This window comes from Lichenostomus cassidix, chromosome 3, assembly GCF_008360975.1.
Source record: "Lichenostomus cassidix isolate B80296 chromosome 3, HeHo_3.0, whole genome shotgun sequence".
Taxonomy (NCBI): Eukaryota; Metazoa; Chordata; class Aves; order Passeriformes; family Meliphagidae; genus Lichenostomus; species Lichenostomus cassidix.
The window spans coordinates 7,029,586-7,042,918 of record NC_139483.1 but is presented as its reverse complement, the minus strand read 5'-3'; the positions used below and the strand labels follow the sequence as shown (position 1 = coordinate 7,042,918).

At 37.8% G+C, this 13,333-nt stretch overlaps 1 protein-coding gene across 10 annotated transcripts in view; it reads left to right on the top strand.

Moving 5' to 3' along the window:
- Positions 1–13,333, top strand: part of BCL11A (BCL11 transcription factor A) — a 142,513-nt gene that overhangs the window by 7,856 nt on the left and 121,324 nt on the right. For 4 of the 10 annotated variants that reach the window (XM_085054211.1, XM_085054221.1, XM_085054213.1 and 1 more), the window contains 3 exons: positions 3,092–3,132; positions 5,807–5,883; positions 7,447–7,513. In XM_085054211.1, coding sequence (XP_084910337.1) covers positions 7,471–7,513 — 43 coding nt within the window. In that variant the 5' untranslated portion in view covers positions 3,092–3,132; positions 5,807–5,883; positions 7,447–7,470. Of the gene's footprint in view, positions 1–3,080; positions 3,133–5,806; positions 5,884–7,446; positions 7,514–13,333 lie in introns of those variants that run through there. The other 6 variants (XM_085054212.1, XM_085054209.1, XM_085054214.1 and 3 more) reach the window with 3 other exon arrangements.

Genomic DNA, 13,333 nt, shown 5'->3' with positions numbered 1-13,333 from the left:
GCAAAAATCAGGAAGTAAAATTAATTTTTTGAGGCATAAATAAAGCAGTGAGACGTTTACGTGGTATGTGTTCTCCACCCCTAGTTAGTCATGGCTGTGGAAGGACCTACTTGCCAAATACTTGATTTGTAACTATGCTGTGTAAATCTTGTTATCCTATAATAGTATGAGGTAGAATGTAAATTCAGAGTGAAGATCTCTCTTTAAAGGGTGGGTCTAAAGTGGTAACAGACACAGATCTGGAGCTGTTACCCTGCAGCTCAGCATCTGGGTGTTTATTTTTATTCCTGTAGAAATCATGTGTATTTTTCACTAAGCAAGAGACATGCATTGACTGCCCTACCTCTTTCCTGGGACTGTAACTTTATAAATTGATTTTTTTTTTCTTTAAACTACATGTGGATTCATTTCATTTATCCTTTCATGTGCCCCATCAATGAAGCACGTAGGAAGATAAAAGTATTAATTACCTTCAACTACTAAGACTGAGAATAAATAGGTTTTCATATTGCTAGTTTCATACTGTACTATAATTAACAGCATCCAAGAGTGCAGAACTTGAAACAGATTAGAAAAGAAACCTCAGTGCTGTTCAGCTTTTACCTTCAGCCCTGCAGCCTTCCAAAAAGTATACAGTGGATTTTCAGTCTAGTGGATATTTCTTAGCTGGCAACAGATAAAAGCCTTCAGTTTCCTGGGAGAGAACCAGAGCATAGAAAAAGCTGGTTGCATAGCCACTAGTGGAATCCCTTTAATACTGGCTAGGTGATCTTGAGAATTTTTAAAATAACAGTAAGGAGAATCTCATTTCAGTGAGGCAGAGTTCATTCTTGATAAAGGGCTTTCCAGAAACTTGTTCTTTGTAACTATAGAAACACCTAAATTTTCTAATCTTTGATGGAGAATGAGAACAGACTTTGCTGAGTTCTCAGTAAATCCCAGAGCTGATAGTGAATGCTTAACACATTGAATGTAGTAGGAAAGAGGCTCTTTGGAACTTGCTTCCAGTAAAACATTCTCTAAATCAGAGTAATATCCTTATGAAGCTGCTTAATAATGAAAAAGGTGGTCAGAGGAATGTAATGGTGAATGTCCTTGGAGTTGAGAGAAAAAGGCTGAAGCAATGTAAATTAATTATCTGAATCTTCCAGAAAATTATCTCTGCTCACAGCCCTGTTTTATAAGTTTGGGATCAAACCCATCTGTACTTCTTTTGCACTTAAAGAAGAAAACAAAACTTTTGGTGACACTAAGCAGGAGTGGACACAATACTGACTGCTACAGAGGGAACTAGAAACCTGTATAATACAAGGAAGATGCAAGGCTGCTTTAAATCTATAACTTTAAGGATAAGTGTGCAAGTCACTAAGCAAATGAGCACTGTACTTAGATTTGAACAAGATTTGATATGGACCCAAGTTCAGGTGGAAGGGGTACATCCTGAACCTGAACTGGTTCTTCCAATTCTGATAGAAAACTTGTTGCTTTTCATTTAGGTGTTGTCAAATGGGAAGGAAAAACAAAAGATGGAACAATGAGAAAGATTTCCTTGAAGGTTCCTCTGACTTTTGATATAAGGGGATCTTTATTTTGGAAGACTCCCTCCTGTAGTTAACATGCTTCAGAATGCTTGTAAAGGAATTCAGGGAGCAAAACAGTTTAAAAATATTAATGTGTGCTAAGTCATGTCACACTGAAGTAAATAATTAGTGACAAAGCACAAGGTATTCAGAGTGGCTCTTCCTAAATGCCATGTGCCATACCAAAGTGCCGTGCTTCACAAACAATTTCCTACTCTTCACGTTGCTGATTTTGTAGACCTTTTCACTGAAAAAAGGATGAACTGGAGAAAATCTGCATATGTAATCAAACTTGCATAGTTTAATTGCAGCCACCTCAAGCGCCTTTGTAAAACCTGTGATTTTTTACATGGGTAAGGCCCCTGCCATTGGTGAACACCAGCGATCCAATGCAAAACTTTGTTTACATGTTTTGTTTCAGAACAATGATTCTTCTCTCTGCTACTTCACCAAAGGGGGGAGAATATAACATGAATGTAATTCCTTAAAATTTCTCAAAATTTCTCAAGGAGCTTCATGGGTAGTTAGACACACAATGGTTCTTGTATTTAAGATGATTTAGCTTTAACAGGAGATATGTGGCAAAATATCCATGCAGGTCTTGAAAAATATGGTAGCTGGGTTGTAACAAGCCATGGTGACCCCAATAAGCACTTTAAACCCAGTAACTCAGTGCTGTTAGGGGAAACTTACCAATGGTGCAAAACCTGGAATTTGAAACCAGTCAAATTATTTTTCACTGATGCAGAAAGAACCATTCTTTTGTGAGAGAGACTTCTTTTTTTCTGCAGTATACAGCAGGATTTTGTGATGGTCTTGCTTTGACAGCTGAAAGTTAATTTTAATTAACTTTGTTTTCATTTCTTTTTCATTTCTTATTGGGCCAGGTAAAAAATTTTCTCCCATATTTGACCTGGGATTTCTCCCCATGCTGTAATTTCAACTGTCATTCCATGCTGGTTGCTTAACACTTGTGCTTTTCCAGCTGAATAAGATACCTTGCAATTGTCATCACTGTTGTGTATTGTTAATTGAATAGCATAAATACATCTGTTTCTGAAAGAGGCTGCTATTTCAATTAATGGCTATTACATAGGGTGATGGGTGCTCATACCCATTTTCCAGGATCATAGAGGTGCAGAGATGTGCCTCTTGCTTGACTTACAGAAGCAAAGATTGATATCAACCAGGACTGATAACGCAGCACCCTTAAGTCAGTGCTGACTCTTGGTGAGAGATCGAGGCTGGCGCTGCTCTCTGCAGGTGTCTAATATATATCTCTCTAAGCCTGTCAGTCACTCAGACAGTCCCTGAGGTCAGGGGAGACAATCTCTGGTGCAAGGCAGTGCAGCTGTCCTGCTTCCAGTTCTGCTGCCCAGGATGTGGGCGAGAGAAACTCTAAACTGGTATCTGCCGGGTGCCTTCTACCGCGTTATTTGTTTCTCTTGGAAATACCTTACTTGATACATTGTATGATTTCATTTGTGGACTTTTTCCCCTTTGTTTTTCAGGCTGAGATAACAGCCCTTTGGAAGAGCTGGAAAACACACAAGTAAGTTTTTAGTTGGGTTTTTTTTCCTTCCTCCTCTGAGTCATCTTTTGGAAGGCCATGTTATTTGCCACTGTCTGTCTAGAGAGCTCAGACTGACTTGCTAGCACTGGAATTTAAATTGTTTAAGATCAGGTGGTGAGTTTTTTGGAATCTTGGAAGAATTTCAAGTCATGTTTCAGGTTTCACTGCAAACAAACTTGAAGCAAAAGTGTTTTCAAACAGTCTTTGCTTTCTGTCAGCATCAGCCTTGAGATTTGGGTGGGAATCTAGAGAAATAGGTATTTTGGATTTTTATTAGAATTTGTATAACTGGAGGCAGAAGAATAGAAGAGTCTATTTTTAATTGACCTTAATATCATGTTTTGGCCAGCATCTGCTCAGTTACATGATTGCAGGTGATCTGGATTTGTGCTGTACCTTCGGCAGGGCAAGGGAGCACAGAGCTTGTGCAGATTAACCTGTGCAGACACCTGCATAGCTTTCCATCCATCAAAGTGTAAGAGATTTAGCTTTTACAAAGCCTGCAGCTCCTTGTGGGAGATGTTCTTCTCTCAAAGTGCATTTTTTTCTGCCCCTCCTTCCACCCAAAAAATCTCTCCGTGATCTTTATAAAAAATAATGAACAAAGGCTGCAATCGTTGTCTGCGGGGGACTGAATACAATACTTGGCGCCCAGAGTGTTGTTTTTCCTGGGGAAAAATACAAGCTACTACTCCCTCTCCTGGCCTCATAGGGGAAATATATGGAATTGTCAAAAGGGGGCATTCTTGCTTTTTCAGACAAATGAAAAATTAGTCATAAAAGAAGTGTATAGTTAGATTTGTCATTTAGGTAGAGTAGAAACTGCTCAAGCTCAAAGTATTTAGCCAAAGCAAATATAACAGATGGAATATTAAATATCAGAAGTGATTTGCAGACTAATTTAATCCCTTAGTTTGTGGACAGAGGTTTTATCTATTTCACCTAAGGTTTACCCAAAGCTTTTGTTAATTGATGAAAATGCCCACTGCAATTCCACATGCACTGTCTGTGTATAAAAATACATATCCCCTCCCATTGTCATTAAACTCTCAAAGAATAATTATCTATCTGTGAAAATGCAAAAGTAACAAAGTCCTGTTAGTCTGTATAAGGATTTTCTACAACTTTTGCACTTTGATCTGGCATATGTAGATTTGCCAAGTAATAGCTGAGCTATTGAATAAGTGTATTCTTATAAAAACCTCTTGAAAGGGCAAATCCTTATATAAAAACCAATCTGGTTGTACTTCTGGAAACTGAGAAGTTACTGATGCCCTGGGTAGTTCTTGATCATGGAAACAAAAGCAAATCCAGGACTGAATCTTCAAATAGAGAATGATTTTGGTTTTACACTTCTATGTTAAGAGATGTCATTGAAGATGTTCACTTCCAAGTTTGCCAGAGCTCTCATTAGTTAAATCTGTTAACAAAGAGGTTCAAGCTGATGCTGATGATTCCTGTTTACAACCAAATTTTACTCTGCTCTTAGGTATTTCTAGTGGTTTTATTTGCTCTAGTGTTATGGTGCTTATGATTAGGTAAAGTCTTTATATACATGGTAATTAATATGCTGTACCTTTAATATTCTGGATCAACTAGGGGAAAGCAAACATAGGATCTGCAATAAAAAAGTCACATCTGAAGATAGAGTTTTTTCCTCTTGCCTAAGGAATAATTTTCTTTGTAATTCAGTTTACCTAGCTAATGTAAATAAAATTATTTCTTCCCTAAGATTATAAAATATTTTAATCACTGTATTTTAAAAAGATGCTGCTTTTCCACCAAGATTCTGTTTTTCACACTTCAACATCTAATTTAAGCGTCGTGAATTGTTAGGACTGGGATAAAGATATTCCTCATGCTAAAAGGTATAATCAGAAGACACCAGGGCAACAAGGAGGTTAAGGACTCAGATCTTTTAAAGCATATAGCTATAGAGAGGGTCATAAAATAGTTTAGTTTTAAAACACACAGAAACCTTCAGTGATTGTTCTACACTACCTATCACCTTCTGTAGTCATTTACACTTGAGGCAAGTGGGTGCAAGGCACTACCTGATACTACTCGCTCAGGTTTATAAGCAATCACTAAGCTGCAGAGGAATAGACAGTGTTTACACTGACAGTTTTCTCCTGCTAATGGAAGAAAAGCACTGGCCCAAAGCTCTCACTTCTGAGCTCCTCATATCTCTACTTAGCCAGGGTGGGAGGTTAATTTGGAGTTAACTGTACCAAATACTCAAGTTTGTTACTCTTTAAACTGCTAATGTAGACATCCTCTTACAGGGACCTGGGTATGTGGAAAAGATTAAGTTGAAATGAGCTGGATGTACAGAACAAAATGCTGACAGAAAAGCAGTTGTAGCCATAAGGAAGAAATCTAAGTGTAATCTGTACTCATTGTCCACTCAAAAATAAAACATGAGAAAAGAATTTCAATTAATCTGCTATGCAGAACAATAAAAAGGTTAAAAGGTGGACAGAAAACAGGCAAGATGGTCAATCTGCTCCATGATTAAGTGACTGAATATGTTTTTTGGGATTGTGCCTGCAAGGATATTCTTCCCCTACATGTACTGTGACCAGATTGCTGACTCTGTGTGTGTGTGTATAACTCTTCCATTTCATCCTGTTTTGTACTACTTTTCACCGAGTGCAGCTCCTGAGGGTGGACTACAGCAGGATTTAAAAATGCAGATTGCCATTCTGCTTTGGCACAGATAATGCCCAGGTGTGTGCTTTGAGCATTTTTTTTTTTTTACTCCACTGCAAGTTAGTAGGTCTCCTAAGATAAATGATAAGTTATTACTACGATTTTTTATTAGAAATCTATTATTAGTGTCCTTTTGGAAGGCAAAATGCTGTGGTTTTGTTTATTTGTCTGCTTGTGCAGGTATGAGGGCAAGTGACATATGTAGCTATAAAAAAACCCTGAAACAACCAACCAAAAAACAACTATAAGTGATCTTCATGTGCCATGAAATAGAATTCATGTAGTAGATTACTTATAGGCTACCCCAAAAATATTTGTGATAATAAATGAAAGTATTCTTGAAGAAAATACTTTATATTGCAACTCAGACCTGATTTCGAAGTGCAGAAAGACCTTGCAGTAGCTGTAGGGAGTACAGAGTACTTAATCAAGTAAAGAGGGCCACAAGCTATGAGGGTCAAGCCAGGAAACAGCCAGGAATAATCATTTGTGGAATAGCATGGAATAAGTTCTAAATCCTGAAGTTCTGCTAGCAATGATAAATCTGAGCAATCAAAGTTATTTTGATAATACTATTATTACACAGAGAAATATTTATATTCTTCCTGACATTCCTCAAATTGCTGGGGAAGAAAAACCCAACCAAACTAAACCCTAGCAGAAGCCTACTGATCAGGAACATGAGAAGTATCTAAAAGTTCTACTAGTTCACAGCACTAGGGAGGATGTAACAGCAATGGGGTGTTGCATAAATGCAGGGATTGAACTCCTGAGAGGAGCAAACTTAGGTCGACATGAAATAATCAAAGGACTTTATATTGCCCCAGCCTGGCCCACTAAAATGGATCATTAGGGGCTAAGCCTGCCCAGCTCATGTTTAACCAAATGGATTTTGAGAACTCAGTGTTGCATGTGATGGGTCCTTTAACTGACTGCAGAGTAAAGTTGTCAGGGTGACAATTGTTCCTGTGTTATGTCAGCACTGTGGTCAGGCTAATCCACATGAGTGGCACAATTACAATTCCTTTAAAAAAATTGAGTTCTGTGTCTGTCCAGTTTTAGAGGAAACTGGATACATACCACTCTAACATTTTCCTATTTTAACTTGAGCCTGTGATGAACTGGTTAAGGCTCTTTTCACCTTGCAGTAATTTTGAGGTTCCAAAAGAAGCTTCAGATGCCTGGTTCTTATTACCTCTTAATACCTCTTTGGAATACAAGGGTTAACTTTTCTTAGCAGTGCAATGGCCTTCAGTTTAAGTAAGAATCAGCATGAGAGGTTTCAATACTAAATTAGAACTTGATTCTGTACAGAGGTCAAATTTCACATCAAAACTGTCAAGATTTGCATGTTAATTTGGCTGTGAATTTCCACGTGGGCTGCTGGACATCCTTCATTTGAAACCATGGTTCTGTGGACTTTGATTTTGTTTAAAGCGGAAGGAAAAAACCAAAATCCTTGAGTGGGTAATCCAGGGAGCTCTGAAACCATTCTTTTTTGTCCCTGCAATAAATGTAGTACAAAACTTCATTAGGAGAATTGAGAAATTAGGCTGATCTGTTCTTCAAACTCCCCCACAGAAACTGCTCATCTGACTTCACAAGATGAACATAAGCCGAAACTTCATGATCAAGAGACTACTTACAGGTAATAGCAAAATTCCAAATCGTTCTTGGCATTTGGGAAAATGTGAACCAAATTCTGGAACTCTTGGCTTAGCTTTGTCTTCAAATATTGTATTAAGAAATAAGCAGGGGAGTGCTTTTGGAGCTAGTGCGGGATGGGAAAGAAGGTAAGTCAGAGCAGAATGATAAATAATGTGTTGGTCTCTGAGAGGAAAGGTGTCATCTTGTTCCTGACACACTGTCAAGAAGATGTTTTACTGATTTCACTCTCTGTGTTGAAGAATACACTACAGTTACTTAGTAAGTGGTTTTATAGGGATTCTCACCCATGTTACAATAAACGGAGCTCAAAGATAACATGTCTTTTATGCTTTTACGCTTTTTGGATGATAACTGTGAAAAATTACCTAGGGAAGGTTAGCAAGCTGCACCTGTGGCCATTTTCTCATGACCCTTGAGTGATAAAGTTTACCATCTTGGATCATGATGTGTTGTCAAATGACAGGTTTGCCTGTCTGGCCAACGAAAAGTAATTGAGGAGTGTTACGGTTTTACAATTCACATTTCACCAAATTTGTAGCTTTTTGAGCTGTTAGACCTGAGCAAGATAGGTCAATGTTGACAGAATAAGGTTGGCTCTCACTTTTCTTCAGTTTTTGACTACTTTGTGTGCACCTCGTATCTGAAAGCTTCATATAGGAAGCATGTAGTTTTCTGGAAGTATTGCTGTTATAATTCCATTTATAGCTCAAGTTAGGATTTTTTGGTGTTATGGTACAGTATTTTTTTGGTCACTGTTCTAAAATCTGTATTTGGAATCCCAGATCTGCATGAATTTGAACAAGTAATTTGAGAGGCTCCTGTAACTGGGGAATTGGGAAATCCCTACCAGCTGGAACTACTTAATAGTGGAAGCTTTGCTGACCTGAGGTTAGCTGTCCACAAGCCATTTATTTTTGTAGGTTTGGGGCCAAGATATGGAGCAGCAAAATTGCTTCCCTTGCTCTATTTCTCACACTCTCCCCTTCAGTAGTGGTTTCATTCAGTGGTCGCACCCATGTTGTGTCCTGAAAAATAACAATTTTTAGTAATTAGAAAAATACAAAGCAAAAGCATCCAAACAGATGTGTTTTGTGTGGTGATTTTTTTTTTTTTAATACTCTTTGGTCTTGGGACAGAGGTATCTATATAAACAGATCCTTATAGCTGCGATTTTCTGTAGCTGTTCAGTACCTACTGACTCTGTGGCTATTTTTAGTCACTCTATACAGTAAACATTACTATATTTAGGTAGCTTCCTCAAATACCTTCATCTGCATGAAATGTTTTATCTTGCCACTTGATATTTTTGTAAGTCAAATAATAAATGTGTAGCAGAGTATAATCAGGATGCTCTGCATCCATTTCACTTTTCCAGGTAAGCGCTGCCCAGAAAGAGGAAACATTAAAGAAAAAAGGCTGTTTTGGCTACAAATTACTTATTTGAAGAGCTGTAGGGAAAGAGACTTAACAGTGACATCAAGAACAAAATGATACTTATGTGGGGATGCGCTGTTTCAGGGACACACCTTGGTAAATAGATTTCACTGTGACCTCAGAACAACAAAAGCAGTGGAAATCCTGAGCTTCCATGTACTGGAGAAAACAGATCTGTATTTGTGCTACAGTAGTAAGATAGTTCATAGTCCAAATATGAGGGGTGAAAAAAAGCTTTTCTTTGAGGTGTTGGATGAGCTGAAAGGCCCCAAGATGAAAATGTTTTTCAGGTTAGATATGAGGTGTAATGGTGATAGCACAGCTCAGGTGAGACTGGTGCTCAATATGCATAAAATGTAAAAAAGGTGTTAAATGAGCTGGAAAAATTAGGAATGATCAAACCACTGTGGTGACCAAATGATCTTCCTTTGCATGAAGTGCCTGAACTCTTTGGTATGGACTCTGTGTACATATGTTAAAAGTAAATGGAACAATTAGGATATCATAGGAACTTTGAACCAAAATTCCAAGTAAAGAAAGTGCTTAAATATATGCAAGAAATGAAAGTATTGTTATATTAGCACTGGTCTTCAGCTGACCACATTTAGATTGGAGGAGCTTTGTAAAGCAAAACACTTGTGGGAGGAAATTATGTAATCAACAAAGTTTAAGCTTATACCTCATGATTGAATGCTTTAGTGTGAAATAAATGAAAGGTAGATTTTTTTTTTAAAAAAAATCTTTTGCTCCGTTAGGGAAATACCTTTTTTCCACTTATATTTGGTATTAAAAAAAGGTTTCTACAGAGTACTAACGTACACTTTTTCCAGCCTGCAGTTATCATGGATTTTCTCAAATTAAAAAACCCCACAACCAAACAACAAAAATCCCAACTTGAAGCAACTCTAAGGGATTTGCTAGCTTATTATTTTGCCCTGAGGCAGGATCAATTTTACCTGTTATTCAAGGCAGAAATTTGTCTGGCCTCCCTTTAGAAACCATTATGGTAAGGGCTGCGTTGTCCTGCTTTCCTCTGTTCATGTTTGATTATCTTTACCTGGTACTTTGTCTTCTCTGTGTAGAATAAGTAGTGAGTCTTTGCAGCAACCTTTTGCATAGTCAAAGGCTATTACAGTGTCCCCTCAAATGGGCTTTGTTACGTAAAACAAATTCCTTAAGAGCAGTTAATATAGCACAAAGAGGAAAACTAGAATGTAGGAAAGACAAGGATGACACTTGAAGCCAAACCCAAATGCCAGGTGTGGAAACACTCACCCTGTTTGTGTCTTTGCTTCTTGATGCAAGAGTTTTTCCTTCTAAATATCGCCTTAAAGGACAAAAATAATTTTGAGGCATTGCAATTCTCCCTCTACAGTTAAAGGGTTCAGCTTCTCCACAATGTGTGGGGAGTTTTTCCCAGTTTGTAGCAAGTGGCTCTTTGCTGTGGTCTGCAGTGGACAGGGCACAATCCTATGTGCATTCCACTTCCATGTTGTGGAGGGGAGGGATTGGATAAGTTGTTTCATGAGCTACTCTGTCAAATAGCCTGAGAGACACCTTGCTCCCATAAGACTTCCACATCTGAATCTCATCTATCAAAGGAAAGTCTGATATTTTCTGGGATGCCACAATTTGTGGAAATGAATGAGCTTAATTAAGCTCATGGGAAGCTCTCACAAATGGCTAGAGATAAATATCAAATGGGGTCAATACACTGTCATGAGACTTTTGGCTTGTTACTGGATGTTCCCATCCCTTTGGGATGGCCTAGAGGGCAAGGACTTCTGAGAAGATTGGGGTCGGCCATGATTAAAGCTATATTTAGAAACTTTTTTAATTGCATAGACTTCAGGCACATTAGAGCTGGCTGATTTTTTTTTTTTTTTTTTTCATGGAACAGTTTTCTCTTAGAAAATGCAGTTCAGTTGAAATTGGAGTGTTCCATGGGACTATGTCAATCTGATCGTAGCTTTTGACAGAAGGGGAAAATTAACTCAATTTGTCAGTGCTTTAGTAATATGAGTGTGTCATTTGGACAATGTATGCCTTATTGAACTATTTGACATGTTTCACATTGGAACTCAAAGCAGAATTAGAGTAATTGTACTCCTTTACTAAGATACCAGTTTGCATATATGATAACTATTATCTTCTACACAATAATTTGTTGATGATAAATCATATTAAAATGGAATGTGTAGGTAGACACACAACTTTTACTGAGTGTCACTGCCACAGAATGTTATGTAGTATTTTATTCTAATAAAATTAAAGTTAGATTCTAGATTAGAGTCTAATAAAATTAGAAATGCTGAAATTTCTTGGAAAACAGAAGTTGTCCTCAGCTTGAGCAAGAGTTGGCAGAATGAAAAAACCAAATCCTGATATAAATCAAATCTCTTGGTGATAAAGATATTGACCAGTCCTTTGAGTCTGGAATGGAAGTGATGGTCCCAGATTTTTCTACAGGCTACATAAAACATTGGAAATTACTCACTGAACATAAAGGGTGACCAACACAGTAAAAATTAGAGGTCTGGGGAAAAATACTGTAGAAACACAGAGATTATGTAAAATAACTTGGAAAGCCAATCTCAGGGACCACCTGGCCTGCAGTTCCTGATGGATGGCTGGAAGTCTGGAGCGTTGAGGCATGAAGGAATAACCATGAGAAAAAGCAGTATGGTGGTTCTGGATGGACCTAAACATTTTTTATACAGAAAAATGCCACCAAGAAATTCCTTTTGTGCAAATTGAACTCTTGTACTTTACAACTTGCCTGATCATGTCCCTTGCAAAGGGACATGGAAAAAATGTTCATTGAGGTGATAGGATCAGCTCCTGGATTTCTGTTGCAACTTGCAGGCTACTGCAGCAGGTCGATTGGCAACAAATCCATTTGCACTTCATTGCTGGGCAGAGGAGGGTGTTTGCCGCCTGTCCATTTGGAGCTCGCTTTAAAAGGTAGGTGAACTGTTTAAGACCAAAAACCCAAGGACCAGTTCATGATTATAGTGTCAGAAAAGGAAAGTGGGAAGACATAACACAGGGTCTGAGGGTATCTTGCACTAGTCTCTAGTTTTAGCTTGTACTTGGCATTCCCCTTTCCCCCCTTTGATATTTGTTACAGCCAACAAAGGATCTTCCTGCTGGGACTGTTTCTTGGGAAGAATTCTGCATCTCGGTTTGATTCTTGGTTGAACTGGGTGCCTGATTTTGAATTTTACAGTGGGTTATAATTTTGGACGTTTTTGGTCTTGCTTCTAGCAGTTTGGTGTAAGGCATGTGCTGATGTGATATCCGCAGGATAGTTTGGATCACAAGAGGATCACAGTCTGCACAGGTGAAGTGCAGAGAAAACCCTGCAGAGTGGATATTTCTGCCTGCATCGTTTCAGCGACTCAGCTCCAATTTAGTTCCGTATTTTGTAAACTTCCTATTGGAAGAGTTATTTTTAGCATTATGGTATATTTTTGTTTCCCTTTCTCAGCAGCATGACTGTGTCACATTCATGGCTTGAGTACTTCAAGCCAGCACTGACTAATGCCATCAAGCAGAGTTTGTGCCTCCAGAATACCAACATAGTTTTCTAGTCTCTAGATGACACAGAACCATACTTTGGACCCACAAGTTGAAATTCTTAAGTGGTACTGTTGATGAAGGAAAAAAATTTTGCATTACATGAGCATACAGGAGGAATTTTTTTTCCTTGGTTTATTTTTCACATTAAAAAAAAAACACGGGAAAATAACGTAATAGAACTTAATATATGCTGCTGTGTCCCATCTTGGGGGATGAGTGTGTCATTCCATATGCTGTAGCTAAACATAAATGAACTGTTATTAATGATTGCCATAATGTTTTCTAGCAGTTAGCTGACTGTGATTCTAGGAATTTTTCTCCACTGTGTTTTGAAGGGTTAGGTTATTTAAACTTACTATCAAATAGAATCAGATCAAAGTGAGCTAATTTTTCTTAAACACTAATCATTTTAAGGCTATTGAACTAAATATAGAGTCAGTTCATTAAATCATTAAAACAGCCTGCAATAATGCTCACAAAGTCATTATAGTGCTATTCCCCAGCCAGAGAGGTGGTGTTGCCTTAAGCACAGTTTAATCAAATTAGATGGTGGGTTATGTCCTGGGGTTTCTCCTATTGATATTCATTAAAAATACATGATTTATCACTAATCTCTGTAAGGTATATCCTACTCCTCCAAATGAATTTTGTAAATGTCAGGGGGAAGAAAACAGAATAGTTTATTGTTATAAGAATTTAAGTGCGTTGTGATCACATTTACATTTGTATAATATGTAATTTAGTGATAGATGATAATTTTAATGTGCCTTTAAAAATTTTGTCC